At 35.4% G+C, this 21,651-nt stretch overlaps 1 protein-coding gene across 1 annotated transcript in view; it reads left to right on the forward strand.

Annotated features, from left to right (window-relative positions):
- LOC106870455 (clustered mitochondria protein homolog) overlaps window positions 1-21,651 on the forward strand; it is a 68,816-nt gene that overhangs the window by 9,929 nt on the left and 37,236 nt on the right. The window contains exons 3-14 of the mRNA XM_014916556.2: window positions 454-625; window positions 2,747-2,887; window positions 4,313-4,428; window positions 7,177-7,246; window positions 8,616-8,700; window positions 11,155-11,233; window positions 14,695-14,845; window positions 16,715-16,851; window positions 17,346-17,437; window positions 18,411-18,513; window positions 19,786-19,906; window positions 20,345-20,436. Of these exons, the coding sequence (XP_014772042.1) occupies window positions 454-625; window positions 2,747-2,887; window positions 4,313-4,428; window positions 7,177-7,246; window positions 8,616-8,700; window positions 11,155-11,233; window positions 14,695-14,845; window positions 16,715-16,851; window positions 17,346-17,437; window positions 18,411-18,513; window positions 19,786-19,906; window positions 20,345-20,436 (1,359 nt within the window). The remainder of the gene's footprint in view (window positions 1-453; window positions 626-2,746; window positions 2,888-4,312; window positions 4,429-7,176; window positions 7,247-8,615; window positions 8,701-11,154; window positions 11,234-14,694; window positions 14,846-16,714; window positions 16,852-17,345; window positions 17,438-18,410; window positions 18,514-19,785; window positions 19,907-20,344; window positions 20,437-21,651) is intronic.

The following is a 21,651-nucleotide window of genomic DNA, read 5'->3' on the forward strand; positions in this document are numbered from 1 at the left end:
TTTTTTTTTTTTTTTTCTTTTTTAATTCAAAATCATAGTTAATAATGGCGAATTTGAAGTTGTCTCCCTTGTTTGGTGAATCGTCTTTTTTTAGCTCCTGGCTGACGAAAGCCTTTTGAATAGATTTAGCTGAAACTGTAAGTTTATCGTGTCTCTTTGTGTTTGTTCCCCACCATTGTTTGACAACTGGTGTTGGTCTGTTTATGTTCCTGTAACTTAGCAGTTCAAATGCGAGGTCAATAGAATAAGTACCGAGCTTAAAAAATAGGTTCTGAGGCTGATTTGTTCAATTAAACCCTTCACGGTAGTGCTCCAACATGGCCACAATGCAATGGCTGAAGCAAATAAAAGATAGCCCTAGTGGTGTTTAGTTTTGAAAATATGTGAAATGTTTCATTATTCCACTGTGAAGCTGAAACTATAAAATATAATTTTTTCTAAAATTTTTATCAGGTAAGTTGTATGGAACTTGTTCAAGAGATCCACCAAGTTTTGATGGATCGGGAAGATACTTGCCATAAGACCTGTTTCTCTCTACAATGTGATGGAGTTACATTGGATAATTTTGCAGAACTGAAAACCATTGAAAATTTGAAGGACAATTCTGTTATTAAAGTTGTTGAAGGTATGTAAATATAATTTTACAAACTTTTTTTGTAAATTTGATAATGAATTCACTCCTAGAAGAATAGCTGTATAATGTGATCATTACAGGACCTCTCAAACTGGTGTGATTGATACAGTTGATATTCAGCTTTAAAGCAAGCAGTAGGAACAGAATAGAGAGAATGAATGGTGGTTTGGAAGTTCTTTTCAAGCAATGTGGTTCTGGGTTCAATCCTAGTGTGCAATAATATTGCACAACGGTCTTGGCTGATCAATGACTTGTAAGCAAAATTTGATAACCTAAAAAGCTGCAGAAGTCTCTTCTGAGTGCATGTGTGTGTATGTATATATATGTGCATGTATGTATCATACATGCATGTGTATATGTCTCTATTAATAATTCACTGTATCAGTCAAAAATATTTTTGTATATTGATATGATTGACAAAAATCTATTGAAGGTTTTATTGATTATGCTGATGAACATATTGCTACCGTTTTGATGTCTGCTTTCCCTTACTGGCATGGGTTAGATGATTCAACTTCAACAGTGGTTTTTCCATTTGTTGTGGTCCTTTGCCATTTCTTTTGTGAGGTTCAACATCTTGACATCTGTCCTTTTTCTACTCCCCCTCCTCCTCCTCCTTCTTCTCCTTCTTCTCCTCCTTCTACTTCTACTTCCATTATTTGACATTTCTTTTCACACATGTTACCTTTCTTTATGTACAAACCATTGTAGTCTTCTCTCTTGTACACTATTGTAAATATCTCTGCTGATCTGTTTTCCTCTCTGCATGTGAAGTGAAGTCTGTTTATATATACTGTTATCTATATGTTGTGTATATAAACTGTTGTATATGTTGTTTATATCCAGTGCAGCATGCTACCCTCATTTCTTTCTAGCTTTCATAAATTTCCAAATTCAGTGTTAGTGTTTTGCCATAATGCATTATTGCACTTCAAACCCAAGTGTCGTACAATCTGCCCTTCATTCACTGGGAAAAGAAGCTCATTGCCATCAATAACTTTCTAAGCTTCCCACCCTTTCCTTAGTATGGTTACTATGTTTTTGCAGCACCTACCTTCACTGCTAATAGTTACCAGATAGTTGAGTCACTTCATTTTTGGGGTGCTCTTGCTATTAGCTTCTTTTGTGAATCATTTACATTTGCAATCCTTATTCTCTGTCAGTTCATCTGACAACCTGTTGCTCATCGCCATCATTTAATGTTATTCTTGCATTGAGTATACAATATAGAGTTCTTAGCTCCTTTTTGCATATCAAACTTGTCCATTTCCTTGTCAATAGAAGTGTTTGATTTTTTTTTTTTTAATGCTGAGGCTTCGGTCTTTCTATATTGATTTTTTTGGTCTCTTGAATTCTAGACCCAACATTCTTGTTAGGAACCTTGCTCTAACACTTTCATTGATTTGTCTTAAAGATAGGTCATTGTGAAACTGGAATTTCTGACGACAGCTAATCTTAAACTTTTTTGTTATAGTTTGGGGAACCATAATAAAACATAAAAACAAGAATGAGACCTTATGAGTATCTACTCGCATATTTTAATTCCTCAAAGAGCTTGATGCTAACCTAAGTTTGTTCATTAGCCTCAGTAAGAAGAGGGTATTGTTAGCTACATGTACTAGCTTGAAACTACATCTCATATAATCTAGTCCCATTTTTGATTATTGTTGTAACTTTCTCTGCTACTTTCATGACTGGTGTTAGTTTAACCCCTCTGATACCAACCTGCCTTAAACTTCCATCTGGTTCTTTTACACAAACTTCTGGTTTAAAAGTGATCCACATTTCAAACATTTTAATAACAACAAAGTTGTTAAATTCTTAATTATTTTCAAAATTAATTGAAACAAAAGCAGTGTATTTCAGCATAAATATGGTAACAGAAGGGTGAAAACCTCTTTTTGGGACATTTTTTTAAGCATCTCTTTTCTTGTTGGCTGTTTTATGCTAGACATCGGATATAACACCTCCTTTCATTATTTGATTTCTTTTCATTTATTTGTCTATTATGAAAACCTGACAGCATTTTTGGAATCTGTTTCTCTGATGTTTCAATTTAGAAATGTTGTTTATGGAATTCTCTTTTATTTATGAATTTCTGTTTCCTTGTAGAGCCTTACACTGTCCGGGAAGCCCGAATTCATGTACGACATGTAAGGGATTTATTGAAATCGGTTGACCAAAATGATGCCTATATTGGAATTGATTGTAATTCTTTGACTTGTCTCAATGCTGTATTTTCAGATACACATGGTAAGTTGATATTAAACAAAAACAAATTCTATAAAATGCACGACTTTTATCAATATTATCATTAGTGTTAGAATAAACGTCAGTATTACTGGAAGTAAATGGCCTCTGATATTACTCTTCTATAAGGAGGAGAAGTAAGTTAGTTATTAATATAATGTTCCAGTTTTTTCTCATTCTTTTTTCTTTCCTTATAATTATTAGGTTGTGAGCTGGCAGAATTGTTAGTACGCTGGGTTTCTGCCAAAATTTAGGGAGAAAAAAAAAGGCTGTGAGCTAGCAGAATTGTTAGCACGCTGGGTAAAACATTTAGCGGCATTTCATCCGTCGTTACATTCTTAGTTCAAATTCTGCTGAGGTCGACTTTATCTTTCATCCCTTTGGGTTCAATAAAATAAGTACCAGTTGAATACTGGGGTCGACATAATCGACTTAACCCTCCCCGAAATTGCTGGCCTTGTACCAAAATTTGAAATCATTATCATCATCATCATTATTATTATTGAGGGAGAGAGCACTCGGTAAAATATACAAAGCCCAGTATGATCATCATGACTACCTGTCTGATAAGGGTACACCAGGCACATGCATCACAACCATATGAGCACAAGGTGATCTCATATCAAGATAAACAATTCTTAAGGTCAACTTTGCTTTTTATTCTTTTGGGGTTGGTAAAAGAAGGCACCACTGGGGTCAGTGTAATTGACTATACTCCTCCCTGCCAAATTTCAGACCTTGCCTTGTGCCTATAGTAGAAAAGATTGTTGTTGTTGTCGGTGGGGAGCTGGCAGAATAATCAGCACACTGGATGAAATGCTTAGCAGGATTTTTGCTTGTTGCTCCGTCCTGAGTTCGAATTCTGCTGAGGTTGACTTTGCCCTTCATCCTCTTGGAATTGATAAAATAAATACCAGTTGAACATTTGGGTCGATGTAATTGATGTATCCCCTCCCCCAAAATTGCTGCCCTTGTGGCAAAATTTGAAACCATTATTATTATTATTGTTGTAATGGTAGTGTGTTCACAGTCACCAGACAAAATGCTTAGTCGCATTTCTTCCAGCTTTACATTCCAAATTCAAATTCTACCTTTCGGGGTCAATAAAATTAAGTACCAGTCAAATAATGGGGTTGATGTAATTAACTATCCCCGCCTCCAGATTTTGGGCCTTGTGCCTATAGTAGACAGGATTATTATTATTATAGACATTAACTTCACATTCACAAATATCACTACTTTCAGTGTCATTGTCTATTACTTGTCTCGACTCCCATTCTAGGATTGATGTCTGTAATCCTCTCCTTTCCGGTATTAGAGATTATATGATTGCAGAGTCTGCAGATTTGTTGCTTTTTACCAATGTAAGAAATTGTTACTTCTGTTATTATATAAATACACTAATGACACTTTTGAAATATTCTACAGATCGTAAAAACCGTTCTAGATTGGAGTCTACAGATTGTTCCCCACCTGAATTTATTTTACCAAATTCTAAAGAACCACCTTTACTTTACTTGCATCCTTCAATTAAAGAACAAAAGGTAAGATATGTTTTTAATGTCATATTTTACTTTCTTCTCATTTCCCCCTAGGCTTACAAAGAATAAGTCCTGGGGTCGATTTGCTCGACTAAAGGCGGTGCTCCAGCATGGCCGCAGTCAAATGTCTGAAACAAGTAAAAGAGTAGAGAGTATATTAGTTTATTTGTTGTTGTTGATAATCAAGGACATCACATGGGAGAAGACTGGGCACAGTGTGTTTGGCTGTGGTCAATCAGTCCAATGCGTGCTTGGAAGGCTCTGCGAAAGGTCAATCACTGGTGGTCTGTTGGGGCTGAAGGCAAAGAGTTGGCTCTGGACTTGTGTAGTTGTTCACATTTTCTTTGTTCCCTGGAAATTCTGTTCTGTTCATAGGAGGTGTCAAAGAAAATGAGGAACTGAGAGTTACCGTCCTTTGAAGATCAGATCAACCTCTAATGGACAGAATCACATATTTGTAATGGAAAGGATATAAGCCTGGTGTGAAAATGGCTGAGGCACCACTGGGAGATATACAAAGGATGTTGGTAAAAACTGTACAGGGATATTACAATGATATAAAGCATGTATATCCTGAAGATGTGAATTGGTTATCTTTGGATGCATAAAACAGCAGAATAATCAATGACAAATGGATAAGGACCAGAGATCATCAAACCTGATCTAGATGGTAGTTTCTCATTTGTGTGGCAAGGAAAGCCCTTTTTCATATTGTTTTTTAAAATTTTGCTTTTTATTTCTATGTAAATGTTTTATTAATTTTTAAATTTGTTCTCACTCATCATTCAGTAACTTTTTGTCCCAGCCCATGCATCTTTGTAAGCCCCCTGTTAAATTTATTTTATTGTATCTCTTTAAATCACTGTGACTAATAAACTATTATTATTATTATATTTTATTGCAATATATGGCTATAAGATAATGGTTTTTGTTGTTGTTTTTTGGTCTTTATGCTAAACTCGCAAACCTTAACAAAAATCATTAGGCAAAACATCTTTCTAAGAATATGAGTTGTTTCAAGTAGGGCAGATTTTTGGACCCTCACTTAGTTGTCTTGATAGTCAAGTGTCTCATGGGATGATAGTTTTTTGGGGAGATTGAACCTAGTTGTATAACTTTCACTTTTGCCGCTGGGCTTCCTACTATATTCCTAATCTCTCTACTTTTGAATTAACAGATTTCAAGATCTTCCTTCAGGTTTAGTTTCAATGCACAGCACCTTGGGCAAGTATCTTGTCTTATAGCCCCAGGCTGACCAAAGTTACATTAGTGGATTTGAAAGAAGCCTGGTGTGTTTGTGTGCACCCTTTGTCTCGACATCATGTGATGGTTGTAAACAAGCATCACCATCATACAAGCATTGTGATTCTTTCCATTTTTTTTTTTTAAATGGAAAAACAAGTCTTGCCATAGAAAAAATACTTCTTTGCTTGGAAACAGCTGAGGGTTGGTGACAGGAGGGCATCAGCTGTAGAAAATCTGCCTTAACAAATTCCGTCTAACCCACACATTTATAGTCATCATCATTTAACTCTTCTATGCAATTCTGGAAAATTATGGATGTTAAATGATGATGATGATTATAAGGCATTTTTTATGTCAAGTACAATGATATCTGCTTTGTAGTGTTCAATTGTTATGTCTGTCAATGTCAAAACTTCATAGAAATTTCGGTTTATCAGATTCATTTAAAGCTATCTGTAGTTTTATATTCATATTTTTTACAAACTGACCAGTGTAAATTGAAACAAACATTACCATGGTGTCTCTTGTGTTCTTCCTGAGCTAACATTTTACAGCCTGCTACTATACTCAGTATTTCCTTGTTCCTTAATTACATCGGTGGTATTTGTTTGTTTAAGCAGTGGAATAAATACCATTGCTATCTGACCTTGTGTTTAGGCTTTGATCTTGATCGGCCACTAATAAGTTCTCAGTTTCTCTCTTTAAATCTCCAATCTGGAACTACTCCCATGATAAGTCATGGTTTTTCACATTCTTGATGTCTCTGTGGAACTGTTCTTGGAACTGAATTTCTTCTAGTTCTTCCTTCACAAATTATCCTGCTTTGGTATATTTTCTTCTCTTTACGTTCTACCCATGTTAGTCCTACTTCTATTGCAACATTTTTAATTAGTTCTTCTTCACTCTTTTCAAGGTAGTGGTTTGCTGGCCTTTGTTCTTCATTCACGCGATCAGAAATGCTAATAAATCCTCTCCCCCACCCCAACCAATCTTCTGTTTCATGTACACATAATTGACATTTACTTTTTTGATCAAATGTTCTGTGCATAGTTAGGGTTTCTATTGCATCTAATGCCTCTATTCTTTGTCCATTTCACTATTCTGGGATTATAATACAACAATGGCAGTTGTCCATGTGTTGATCAGGTTTATCAGATCCTTTGAATTAAATTTAGACTTTATCCCTTTAGCATTCATATTACTCTATCTAATGTAATGCTTATTTATTCACATTATTTTTAATTAATCATACATTATCTCATAGCTTTGAGATTCTGATGATGTGATTGTTTATTTTCAAAATGACATTGTAGAATAGGTGTGAGAGGCAGGATCTGGTTAATTTGAACATAAAACAGGTAGAATATGTGAATTCAATATGGCTGAGTTAAATGATAAAGGGTTAATACATACTTTAATTTTTAGAAAAAAAATATATTTTCACCTTTTTCTTTTTTTCTCCTTATGCATTTCGATTTATTGTTGTTATCATTCTTAATATTTCAGGGCCCACAGTGCTTAAAAGTGATGACATACAGTGGCTGGAATCCACCTCCTGGTAACCGAAGAATGCATGGTAAACTAGACAATACTGTATTAGTTATTTTCACAAGTACACAAACACACACACACGCTCTTGTACAAGTTAAATATAAAATAAAAATATAGCTAACGGAATGTATCTTATCCCAATTAATTTATAATTGACCTGTTTAGGATTCTTTCTTTATTATATGATTTATTTTCCCATGTAATGTGGAGGCGCAATCGCCCAGTGGTTAGGGCAGTGGACTCGCGGTCATAGGATCGCGGTTTCGATTCCCAGACCGGGCGTTGTGAGTGTTTATGGAGCGAAAAACACCTAAAAGCTCCATGAGGCTCCGGCAGGGGATGGTGGCGAACCCTGCTGTACTCTTTCACCACAACTATCTCTCACTCTTTCTTCCTGTTTCTGTTGTGCCTGTAATTCAAAGGGCCAGCATTGTCACACTCTGTGTCACGCTGAATATCCCCAAGAACTATGTTAAGGGTACATGTGTCTGTGGAGTGCTCAGCCACTTGCACGTTAATTTCACGAGCAGGCTGTTCCATTGATCGAATCAACTGGAACCCTCGATGTCATAAGTGACGGAGTGCCAACAAAACAATTTTCCCATGTTAGCATGGGGAAGAGGCATTACTGTAGGATGTTCTCCATAATGCAAGCCATTCCAACTGATGTAAGAGTGGAGCCTATTTTACTTCAGTCCTATCAAGCAGGGTCAGTTTAACCCTGTAGCATTCTGATTACTCTGTCAAATGTAATGCTTATTTATTCACATTGTTTCCAATTAATCATTCATTATCTCACAACTTTAAAATTTGGATGATTTAGTAATATTTTTTTTGAATGACTTCATAGAATAGGTATAAGAGGCTGGATCTGGCTAGTTTAAACATAAAATAGGTAGAATATTTGGGCTGGAAATGGCCAGTTTAAATGCTAAAGAGTTATTGGCTATAGAAAAATACTTTTTTTTGCTTGAGAGTATAATATATAATTTTTTTTAAAATACAATTTTAATACAATGTAATTTAATTTAAAATATTAATCTACAGGGTGGTAACAGGAAAATATTTTGTCTTTTATCTTAAAGCTAGCCTTCATTATTTCTGCTCATGTTTAAGAGTATATGTACGGTTGTAATTATGGATCACACTTCTCTTAAATATAATGAGTTGGCCCATTCTTCTGTCTTTTTAATTAGTGTTTACCTAATCAATTGATTCCTGCAGAAAAGTATTATTTAATTTATAGATTTAAAAGCTCGTTAGATTCTAGCAACTCATTAAAATTCTTTTGAATGAATTAAAAAATCTGTTAAACTCTGAAACAGTTAATGTTTCTGTTTTAGTATAATTGTGTCATGAGATAATTAAAGGTGATTATTCTCTTAATTTTCCAGGTGATCTCCTCTACTTATATATAGTCACACTGGAAGATAAAAGGTTTCATGTCACAGCTTCTACACGAGGTTTCTATTTAAACCAGTGAGTGGTCTTCTGTTTCTCCCTGACAAATTTTAGCTGTTTTTCTTCCATCACCAATACATCTCTCCAGACAACTTTCAGGAATTGTGGTTTATCAAAGTTTATAAATTAGTTTATTTTCTGAAGTGCTTATACATCTAAGTTTTGGATTTTAAATACTGTTTCTTCTCTGGGAAAGACAGACTGTTATAGTTCCTGTGTGATGCACGCAACAATTACTTAGCCCAAGTGCAGCCCTGTGTTGATATCTTTGACTACATTATCTAATGAGTCTTGCCTCTTTTATAAACAGTGGTGGTGTTAACTTGAGAGAGAGATTTTGCTGCTCTTTTTAGCTGAGCTAGTAACCATGTTGAGGCTCCTTCAATGGTTTGGAACCCCTTAACTTGTCCACATAGCAACCAACACTCAAAAGATCTTATTGTTTGACTGACTAGAAAATATAACTCACAAAGTTGATGAAATATTAGTATACTGCTTGAAGGGTCAACAGGTTATTTCTAGTCAACAGCATTATGTCATGCTCCTAGCAAAGACATAACTCCCAATAACCCAGTTTAATTGCAAATACTGTTAATTGTTATATTTGTTTATGTAATTCCTCCTCTTCAACTTCATTTTCACTTCTATGGACATCAGAAAGAGTAATGTTTCTGTTGTCTACAATAAAATGGAGACGTTTTCTCTGTTTTCAATTTTCAGGGAGGAAACGTAATCAATAACCAAAACCAATAGTTCAATATGCAAATTTTTATGTTTCCTCCCTGTCTGTGATTTATCACAAAAAAAAAAAAAAAAAAAAAAAAAAGAGAGAGAGAGAAACAGTTTTCTTATTTATTAGGTCCTGCAACTGATTACTGAAGTGCTGGATCTAATAAATGTTACCTTGTTCTGTTGAGCTAATCTCTCATTGATATGAAGAAATCTGCATAAAGTTAATCCCTTAAGTCACTATAAAATATTTATGTCTTCACTGCTATCGCTTCCCTTGCCTTTTTTTTTAATTGATGATCCAACTAGGCTTTCTGTTAGCCAAGGTTGGCCATACATGTGCAGATCTGGGCAAGATTTTTCATGAAGGTTGGCAGCTGCCTACGTAAGTTTCTTCTCCAAACTACCTATGTGGTATCCAAGGAAAAGGCCCCAACTATTTGGGGCAATACAATGTCATTGCTATCAAAATACAAAGAATCAGAACAGATACTGCAAGATATTTTACCCGATCATCTAACAGTTCTACACCAATCCACTCTCCTAGACTGGGACATTTTTCTTTTTTCGACCCTTAAAGATGAAAAGTAAAATTAACCTTTCGGGTTTTGAACACAGAATCAGCACAAATACAGGAAAGCATTTGAACACTCTAATGATTCTGCCATTTTGCCACCTCTCATATTTGAAAAGCTTTGCTGACCTGTAGGTGTGGTCATTTAGTTCCGAGATAGCTTTGACTTGGTAGATTTATAATTAGAAGATATTCCAACCATGGCATTTTTTTTTAAGCAGTAGTAAGAAATTTAAGGGAGATTTGGTTCTATTTCTTGTAGGCTGAACAATCACATAAAGCTGCCTCACTGCCTTGTGTGTATTGCTAAAATAAGTCTAGGAGAGCAAAGTCTTATATAATGCAGAGTCTTATTTCTTCAAAACAAGTTCAGAGTACTAATATAAATTGGATTTCAATGTAATTCTAAGTTTGTTTAATAAGTTTTCCTATTTATTAACCAACATAGAACAATACATATAGGCGCAGGAGTGGCTGTGTGGTAAGTAGCTTGCTTACCAACCACATGGTTCCATGTTCAGTCCCACTGTGTGGCACCTTGGGCAAGTATCTTCTATTATAGCCTCAGGCTGACCAAAGCCTTGTGAGTGGATTTGGTAGATGGAAACTGAAAGAAGCCTGTCGTATATATGTATATATATGTATGTATGTGTGTGTGTTTGTCCCCCCAACATCGCTTGACAACCGATGCTGGTGTGTTTACGTCCCCGTAAATTAGCAGTTCGGCAAAAAGAGACCAATAGAATAAGTACTAGGCTTACAAAGAATAAGTCCTGGGGTCGATTTGTTCGACTAAAGGCGGTGCTCCAGCATGGCCGCAGTCAAATGACTGAAACAAGTAAAAGAGTAATACTAAGTATCAAATATGAAATGTATCTATTAAATGCTTTTATTAGTTAATGTTTATTTCCTATTTAAGGTGACAAGCTGGCAGAATCATTAGCACGCTGGACAAAATGCTTAGCTGCGTCTTGTCCTTCTTTATGTTCTGGGTTCAAATTCTGCTGAGGTCAGCTGTGCCTTTCATCTTTTTGGGGGTTGATAAAATAAGTACCAGTTGAGTACTGAGGTCGACGTAATTGACTGTCTCCATCCCCCAAAATTGCTGGCCTTGTGCCAAAATTTGAAATTGATATTTATTTCATGTTTGACTCTTATTTTCCTTCCAGATGTACAGAAGATGAATTCAATCCTAAAGTTGCCGCTCAAAAGCACTTATCACATTCTCTTATTGAACTCCTGAATCAAGTAAATATCACATTTGTTTAGAAAGAGATTTGTTATTGTTGTTGTTTGTCTTTTGTAACTTCAAATATGTTAACATTTCAAATTTCAAAATATATTTTAAAATTATTTATATTCTATGAAAGATCAAAATTAACTTCCCCTTCTTCACTAATATACATATGTTTTTATATCCCTAGAATATAATACAGCCCCAAATTATTTCATCTTGTAGATTTACTTGTATCGACTTGCGAAGACCTGTTGGAGCAAGTGAAAGCAAAATCGTAATGGCACCTGGCATTTGTGCCGGTGGCATGTGTAAAGACATTTGAGCGACATCATTGCTAGTGCCGCTGGACTGGCTCCTGTGCAGGTGGCACGTAAAAGCACCCACTACACTCTCGGAGTGGTTGGCATTAGGAAGGGCATCCAGCTGTAGAAACTCTGCCAAATCAGATTGGAGCCTGGTGTAGCCATCTGGTTTCACCAGTCCTCAGTCAAATCGTCCAATCCATGCTAGCATGGAAAGCGGACGTTAAACGATGATGATGATGACATACACATTCACATGCTTTCTGTACTGAATTCACTACAGGTGTGTGGTTAATAAACTGGCTTCTTGACCATTTGATTCCAGGTTCACTCTCACTGCATGGTATCTTGGGAAAATGTCTTCCACAATGGCCTGGGGCAGACAAAAGCCTTGTGAGGGAATTTAGTTGACACAAACTGAAAGAAGACCACCATGGTGTCATCATCATTTAATGTTCCTGTTCCGTGCTGGCATGGATTGGATGGTTTGACAGGAGCAGATAAGTCCAGTCTCTGCTTTAGCATGATTTCTATGGCTTGGATGCCCTTCCTAATGCCAACCGACCAATTTACTGCATGTTCTGGGTGCTTTTATTGTTCTGCTAGCATTAGTGATGTTGCCAAAAGGCAGCAAGATGGCAGAATCATTAGTACGTCAGGAGAAATGCTCAGCGTTATTTTGTCTGTTGCTATGTTCTGAGTTCAAATTCCACTGAGGTTGACTTTACCTTTCATCCTTTCAGGGTCGGTAAATTAAGTACCAGTGAAACACAGGTCGATGTAATCGACTACTACCCCCCACACACACACAATTTCAGGCCCTGTGCCTATATTAGAAAGGATTAGTGATGTTGCCATGCAGGTCACAAGACCATGGAACCTGAGGTAGGATGGGAGAGCAGCTTTATGCTAGGAATTGAGGGTAGGGTTAGGGTTTGAAGTGGGTGGGGAACAGGTTCTTGTTGTGGAGAGGCTACGTGGTTACTCACATTTAGAAGAATGGGTGAGAGTGTTCTGCAAGAGCTGCAAATAGTGATGGTTTGTTCAGGTGGACTCCTCAAGATGATAAGGTGTGAATAGTAGTGATGGAGACAGAGGAACTAGGAGTGTGGGGTGGGTCAGTTGGGATTTATAAAGAGTGTAGGGGTGGAGCAAGAGATGGTAAAATGGAAGGTAAGCAATATTTGGGTAGGGTTGAAGTGTGGATAAGGAGTGGGGTGGGATGTGTCCGTTGTGCAGGGAAGTGGGGGAGGGGGGAGCAGCAGCTACTCAAGGACAGCTACTGCAGTGAAGATATAGTTGATGGAGGTGGAGGGTGGTGCAAGAGAGAAATGACATGTTATTGGGTAGGCTACAGTAGTGGGGGGGGGGGAGGTAGGGAGGCAGGTGTAGTGCACAAAGGGAAATAATCTGATGGTTCAATATGGGGGGAGGGGGATTAATGTAATGTGTGTGAGTATGAATATATGTGTATGTATATATATATTTATTCTGTGTAAGTCAAGAAATGATGAGAGAGAATTTTCAGCATCATTATCATTTTCCATGTTGGAATGGGTTGGATGGTTTGACAGGGGCTGCCTAGTCAGAAGACTGCACCAAGCTTCACTGTCTGTTTTGGCAGGGTTTTTACAGCTGGATGCTCTTCCTAACACCAACCACCCTGCAGAGTGGACTGAGTGCTTTTTATATGGTAACAACACTGGCAGAGTCACCAAGAAACTCACAAGACAAAGATCTTTTGAGAGGAAATAAGGCATTGGCAGAGGTGTTTCTTGTGTCAGATGATGAAAGGTACAAGAAAATAAGTTTTCGTTATACATATTGACTTTAAAAAAATCATCTGACATTGAGGCATATTAATCTGTGATGGAAAAAATAGGCATTTTTTTCTGTCATAGGTTTTATATGCTCCAATGTTAGACTATTTTTTATTGTCAATATGTATAGTGAAAACTTATTTACAAAATATATATTTATATACGAGTGTGTAATGGTTAAATGTGTATCATGGTGAATAGATGCAAAAGGAATGTGTATGCTTTTGAAGTAAACAAATGAGTGAATCGATTCATAGTTAAAAATAATTTATTCGATTTGTCGTTGGTACACATAATTCTTCACTACATGCAAAATGTTGACAACTGCTACGAGTTGCTAGAAATAGAAACAGGGTACATCTGTGGAAATGATATGTCAGAAATGAATATATGTTTGTGTGTGTGTGCGTGTGCGTGCGCATGTATGTAGCTCATCTGAGACAGTAGTCTACCGTGGAACTTTGAACATTGCTCTGGGTCTCTGCGAAAGGCTGTCGTAGACCTTTCTCGTTAGCCTACTAGGCCTTTCTCTTCATCTGTCTGTCTGTTAACCACCATATTTATAATAATCGTGGCAGCTAGAAGGGCAGACATATTGCAGCAGAGTTTGTACCTAAATAGGTCAGCTCCTGTCCATTTGAACTTCCCTGACATGGCTGAGATCATAGGTCAAAGAGAGATGATCAATCACTTTTTGACAGGACACCTGTTGATTGTGGTTTCAAATCTAGGCTTGGAGAAGGAAGTGTTAATTTTTACAAGTGTATGTGTTGCACTTGTCTGTGAAACAAATATCTGCAATTGCTTGTATGAGAGTGTTATTGGCAGCAGTGTTGTTAGCTTCTCTTATCAATAAATCATCCAGGTACCTCGTTCCATTGAATCCATGAGGAATAAATGATTCTTTATTTGAAAATTTGGTAAAGGTTAGCATTGAAGAAAGGCATCTGGATGTAGGAAAATTCCTCAAATAACATTTGTCCACCCTAACAAAGCATGGAAAAATGTACATCAATGAATGGGTGATATTTATATCAGAGTGGGGGAGTGAGACTTAACCCTTTTGATACCAATCCACTTGAGACCAATCCCTTCTGGTTCTGTGATATAAACTTCTTATTTTAAAGTGATCTAAATTAAAACCTTTCATTAAAATTTCATGCTTATTTATACTTTAAAAGTTAGCTTAATAATGACAGTTATTTTAATAAATTCTTCGTTATTTTTCAAAATTAACTGAAACTAAGGTAGTGTATAATAAGAGGAATATGGTAAGAAAAGGGTTATGGTGTTTCAACATTTGTGAATCAGTTGATAATCTTTTATGATATTGAAAATTCTTGTTTTCAGATTAGTCCTTCTTTCAAAAGAAATTTTGCAATTTTACTCAAGAAACGAGCTCAAAAGCATCCGTTTGAAAGAGTGCCTACACCATATCAAGTGTACAGTTGGGTTTCTCCCCAAATGGATCATACCATTGATTACATTCGAGCTGAAGATGGTAAGTCATTTATATATTTCATTGTGAGATAAGTTATTGGGCTAATCTGGTTTTCCTTATTGTTTGGCAGAAATTAAGAATTCACTGTAGATTAACCCTTTAGCATTTAATCCGGCCATGTCCAGCTCAAATATTCAACCAGTTTTTTGTTAGTGACTAGATCCAACCTCTCACACTTACCCTGCAATGTCATTCTAAAAATATACAATGACATCATTGAAACCTCAAAGCTACGAGATAATGCATGATTAATTCAAAATAATGTCAATAAATAAGCAATACATTTGACAGAGTAATCTGAATGCTAAAGAGTTAAAATGTTAAAACATAACCAAGAGACAGAAGATTGACGGTTTGTAATTATAATGAAAATTGAAAGTGGATCAAAATGGTATGTATGTTACTATGGTGAGAGTAGGGATTGAACCGGTTGCCTTTTCTTAGTTGTTATTTTCTAACTCAGTCAAGGACAACCTGCAGCTAGTGGGATTTCCTGAATAGTGTGCCTAATGAAAAATTACCATTGGTATTTTTAGTAGTCCTGCTTGTTTGATGAGAAGTCATGCCTCAAATGGCTTGTTTTTTGAAAAAGGTGCCATATAAAAAGTACCGAATACAGTCTGTAAAGTGGAAGGTTATCCAGTTGTAGAAACCCTGCCAAAACAAACAATTGGAGCCTGCTGCAGTTCTCTGGCTTGCCAGTTCCTTGTCTGCCTTCCATGCTAGCAAGGGTTAAACAGTTTGATGTTAATGATGATGATGTTGTCCATGCCTGCCCTAGAGATTAAGTATTTGTCTTTGTGCAGCTGCTGCAGTTTTAATATGAATTATTTCTGATTATCAGCTGTCATGACCATATTTCCCAGTTTCCTATGGAACTATCATGTTTCCCTTTTCTGTATAATGATTGTATGTATTGGTTTCAATAGGATGGTTTGATAGGGGCTGGCAAGCTGGAGAGCAACACCAGGCTCCACTTGTTTGTTTTGGTATGGTTTCTGTGACTGGGTGCTTTCCTAATGCCAACCACTTTACAGAGTGTACTAGGTGCTTTTTACGTGGTGCCAGCACTTGTACTTTTTATGTAGCACTCAACACCAGCAGGATGACTGAGAGAAAACTCTCAGCTGGGAGTCAGAGTAGTATTGATGGAGGTGGCTTTGCACCAGTTGAAAGTTAAAATACAATAGAGGGATAGAAATAGGTATCTTGGTATAGAGGGAATGCTTGGATACCCCAATTGGAAAAGAAAAGAAAGAAATTGTTAGAGAGGAAAATAGGAAGGCAAACGAGAGTGAGTGAGAGAGAGAGATGGAGTTGTTTTGGGACATATATAGAAGGTACAGTGAGGGTGAATATAAGTAGTACAGAGGATTGGACAGAGAGAGAGCGAGATGAGCAGGGAGGGTTACAGTGGGGAATGTTTTTTAAGGGTGTTATGGGAGATTATTGGAGTTGGGGCAGAAGTAATTGTAGCAAGTGATAGGAGTGGCTTGTTGGTGGGGATGGCTATGGTAGATATGTGAGAGCATTGAGGGTGATTGTGTGTGGGAAGAGTGGAAGGGGGAATACGTCAGGTAGTGATCATGGGTGAGGAAAAGGTGGAATTCCAGTAGAGCAGCATTTACTTAGTCATATTTCTAATAGAATGTATATTGCTTCTCTACTAAACTTGCCTGAGTTAGCGTCCTCAGAGCCAAGTCCTCTCCAGATGTTTTAAATCTCAATCAGTTTGTGTTGAAATTATATTCTGCTATTTAAACTCAAATTGTAGAGTAAAAATTGTAGTAAGTCTCATTGATAATGGTTAAAACTTAACTGGAAACTGATGACAAAATGGATGTACTTATATATCATTTTATCTATTAGCATTTTCAACACGGTTGGGATATGAAGAACATATACCTGGCCAGACTCGTGATTGGAATGAAGAGATTCAGACAACCAGAGAATTATCAAGAAAGACTTTACCTGACAGACTTATTCGTGAAAGAGCTATATTTAAGGTTTGTAACATTGTTAAATTACTCTGCTTAGATAGAAAGCTTGGTTATTTTATTTCTACAAGATTTTGTTTCTTATATTTTTAAGTTCTAGAATTGGTGATTTATAAAATAAGCAGCAGTAGTATACTTTTTAGTACAATTGACTGTCTCTCCTATAAAAAAGAACTTAGGTTGAGAGAAAAATAACTATTTATGTAAATACTGTGAATGATTAAAAAAGAAACCATTTTTAAAATATATTTTTATTGGAAAATTAAATTCAGAATTGAAATAATGTGCAGTTTATTTCTGTAAAGATATTTCAATATCATGACTTCAATTGAACTTTAAAACAAAATAACCCATTACATTCAATGACCCCTACTATTTGGTGACCTGATTTCACATTTAAACCTGCTATATTTTACAACCCCAACCTGGGAACAACCAGGCTATTTTTACATTAACACACTTTTCTTTTGTTACATATTTATTTATTTTATTTCCTCTTTAAGGTAAACAGTGATTTTGTATCAGCTGCAACCCGAGGTGCTATGGCTGTGATTGATGGGAATGTTATGGCCATTAATCCAGGAGAGGATGCAAAGTAAGTATTAAAAATACTCCTCTACTTCTTTGTATGTTTTGGGTGTCAACTTACATCTTCCTGCTCTGTAATACATGTTCTTCCCTTGTCCACTTCTTGTTATGTGTTAGATATTCCCTCTCCTTTCACTTAACAGCTCTGTCTTTAGAGATGTCACTACATGATAACTTTCCAGGTCTGTTTTCTTTGAAACTTTTTATAATGTTTACTTTTCTTTAGTAATATTATGTTCATCCTTTCGTTAGATCACTATTAACTTGTAGCAATGTTTTAAAGGAAAACCAGTTTTACTTTCTGTTGACATACTTTATATTTTCCTTTTTATTACCTTAGTCTTCTAGCTGTCTTTCTCTCCAGCTAGGACATTTTTTTGAAAAATTAAACAACCTCAGGTCATTTCATGTGCAGATTATAAGAAGTTTGTTTCCTAACCACATGGTTCTCAATTCAATTCCCATTGCATGGCACTTTGGATGAAAGCCATATGATTGGATTTGGTAAGTGGAAACTGAAAGAAGCTTGTGTATGTATGTATATATATATATATATATACGCACACAATATATTATATGGTGTCATGCAAATGACACCTGTGCCAGTGGCATGTAAAAGCACCCATTACACTCTCGGAGTGGTTGGTGTTAGGGAGAGCATCCAACTGTAGAAACCATGTCAAATCAGACTGGAGTCTGATGCAGCCTTCCAGCTTGCCACCCATGGTCAAACCATCCCACCCATGCCAGCAAGGAAAAACCAGACATTAAATGATGATGATGAATACCAATATCAAAACCATTTATATCTTGCACAAGACCTGTAGCTCTGTTTAGTTACATCAGAATATTTGCTTTACTTCAGCTTGGTATTATCAACAGATTTTATTTAACCATTATAACGTTGCATTGAACTATAAGAATTTACTATTTATTTTTTATGAGTTACATTAAAATGAATGTCTAACGTGTTTTCACAGGATGCAAATGTTTATTTGGAACAATATTTTCTTCTCTCTTGGATTTGATGTCCGTGATCATTACAAAGATTTTGGTGGAGATGCTGCTGCTTACGCTGCACCTGTAAGATAATTTTCATGATGTAAAAAAAAAAAAATATTGGTGATTCTTCATTTTGTGTATGTGAGTGTATGTGAGATATTGTACTGTTTTAAACACAGTTTCCTTCTACACTTGATAGTTTTGGAAAATATGGCTATTTCTATGTTATTGAAGTAATTAATTTTTACTGTTGGATGACCTTCCTTCTATTAACTACTCAATAGTGATGAATTGGTAGCACTTTTTGTAGGCCAGGTAGGCTGTGGAACTAGAGTTGTTGTCTTGCCTAAGGGTACAAATCAATGTCTATAGCTAGTTTTGAACTCCTGCTCATATAGCCAGTAGTATAGCATCTTAACTGTACAACCATGTATGTATGTATGTATGTATGTGTGTATGTATGTATGTATGTATGTATCATTGTATGTATGTATGTATGTATGTATGTATACATACATACATGGCTGCATAGTTAATATATATATATATATTTGCTAGTAGGGACACTGTATTTTGTTATGCAGTCATAATACTCTATCAAGTATATTAAACACTTTTATTAGCAGTGTCAATCAGTTACTTTTTAAAGTTATCCCTACAGATTTTCTACAGAAATTAGAGCCAGCACTGAAAGTTATGACGTTTTGTATACAAATATGTCAATGTAAACAATGTAATCAAAAATGGGTTGGATTTGGTACTGAAAAAAGAGCAAGAACTGAAATGTGTATATACACCTATTACCTGTTTTTCTATCTTTGATTGCATTGTTTATATATGAAACATTGTAACTTTCTGTGCTGGCTCTAAATTCTATCAAAAATTTATAGAAATAACTTTAAAAAGATGTGTGTGTGTGTTGTGTATTATGATAGTGGTTTATTTAAAGTACCCTGTTGTACATTTTAAAACGTCTATAATACTATTTAATTATGTGTAGTTCCTAGCATTTGAAACTGCCAAATTAAATTACCTTACTGATGCAGAATTGTCTTTTAGTTTGTTTTTTTTAGTTTTTTTTTAAGCAAACAGTGAATATTTATGTAGTTTCTTAACCAGTTTAATGAAGCAGACAAGTGTTTAGCAGTAATCTTTGAGATGTGGCTTTAATTTTAATTAACATGGCTTACATGAAAGACAGTATGGTTAGTTAAAAATGTTAATTGATTCACCTGTCTATTTCCATATCATAGCAAGATTATAAGAAAAGAAATAACAAGCATCTTAATTCTTTTGATGTTATAATTGAGTTGTTCTTAACAGTTTTATAACTTTTTATTTTATCTAATATAGGGAAATGACCTTCAAGGAGTAAAAGCTTATTTTGGAATTGACCCTGAAGGTCTGTATATGCTTGGAACTATTGTTGTAGATTACCGTGGCTATCGCATAACAGGCCAGTCAATTATTCCAGGTACTTTTTACTTAATCTTATTTTTTCTTGTTTGCTGTTTTTGTGAAAATACTTGTAAATATTTATGTACTTTTTTTTTTTGTCTTTTTTTTTTTTTTTTTTTTTTTTTTTTTTTTTTTTTTGCAAACTTAGATATTTTAATTTGACACCTGTTATCAACTTCAGGTATGAAGATTACAAAAGTATTTAGGTTTGAAAAGCTGCATTCAATAAAGTAATATTTGCGTTTGTGAACTTTATTTATATATTAAATAACTACATTGATCTCTTTTACTCCTCTAATTCTATTCCAAATTCTACACAGCTTATGAATAATGCCTGTAATTTTGTAGATTATGTTGCAGATATGACACATGAAATTTTTTAGCAACTCTCTTCTTTGTCATTGTTTACCTGTTTTATTTGGTACTGAAAATTATCTTATTTTTCACTTTTAAGGTATTTTGGAAAGGGATCAAGAACAGTCAGTTGTTTATGGATCAGTTGACTTTGGAAAAACTGTTGTTAGTAATCCAAAGTATGAAGAATTGGTAGGTTTTATTTAGTTGATATTAACTGTTTAATTTCTGATATATAACTTTTTTTATATGATGTGGGTACAAATGTATGTTATGGGCAATATTTCAAGCAGTCTTTATAAAAATCATTTGTGGACTGGCACTTTTTTTTTTATTGAACCACTCCTCCTTTTGAAAGACAGAAAGGCAAATTTGACATTGATAGCATTTTAGTTCAGAGTACAGATCCCTAACAAATGCAGAAAATATTTCAAGCCAACACTTGATGATAGCTTGTCCAATTCACCACTTTGTCCACACCACATAACAACTCATCTTGTGAAATAATGTGGCAGGAAAAGGTTTAATTTACATACAGAAATATTTGTGTAGCACTAAAACAATTATTTTCTTTATCTAAAAGGGAAAAACAAGTATAATTGCTTAATAATTAACAACTTTTAAATAGATAGTTAAAACTGAGTGATTCTGGTTAACTTTAGACTATGTATCGTGTAAATTTGTACCATGTTAAATTTAAACTATGTATTAAATTGTTCTTAGAAGAAAAAGATCATTGAATTTTGGGAGAATTTCCAATCCTATCTTCATCTAAGCTAAGTACACTCTTCTGTAATAAGTTCCTATTTTTGCCATAGGTATCCTAAGGCTTCTCCTAACAGGACCTATTCCATTGTATTGCTTCTATATTGGTGACCTTGGTGCCATCACTCCTGTCCTGAGTGTAGCTAAACATAGTTATCCAAGAATAACTACTAAGTTCAGGTTTAGAAATTCAATTGTCTTTTTATACATTTGTATATATTTCTCCTCGAAATTGATCCTATGATATTTCTGTTGAGATTTAGATTTAAGGTTTAATCAATATTATTATATTTGGTAATTTTATAATAGCAGCACTATACTACCTATGCAAATAAGTAACACACCTGTTGACATGTATTGCAACCAGTCACATTTTATGTTGGCTTTGATAAAATGTATGTAGACATCAAAAGAATTACCATGGATTTTGCAACAAAATGTAATCATTTTAATTCATCATCATCGTTTAACGTCCGCTTTCCATGCTGGCATGGGTTGGACGATTTGACTGAGGACTGGTGGACCAAGTGGCTACACCAGGCTCCAATCTGATTTGGCAGAGTTTCTACAGCTGGATGCCCTTTCTAACGCCAACCACTCCGAGAGTGTAGTGGGTGCTTTTATGTGCCACCGGCACGAAGG

The sequence above is a fragment of the Octopus bimaculoides genome, chromosome 16 (genome assembly GCF_001194135.2).
Source record: "Octopus bimaculoides isolate UCB-OBI-ISO-001 chromosome 16, ASM119413v2, whole genome shotgun sequence".
Lineage (NCBI taxonomy): Eukaryota > Metazoa > Mollusca > Cephalopoda > Octopoda > Octopodidae > Octopus > Octopus bimaculoides.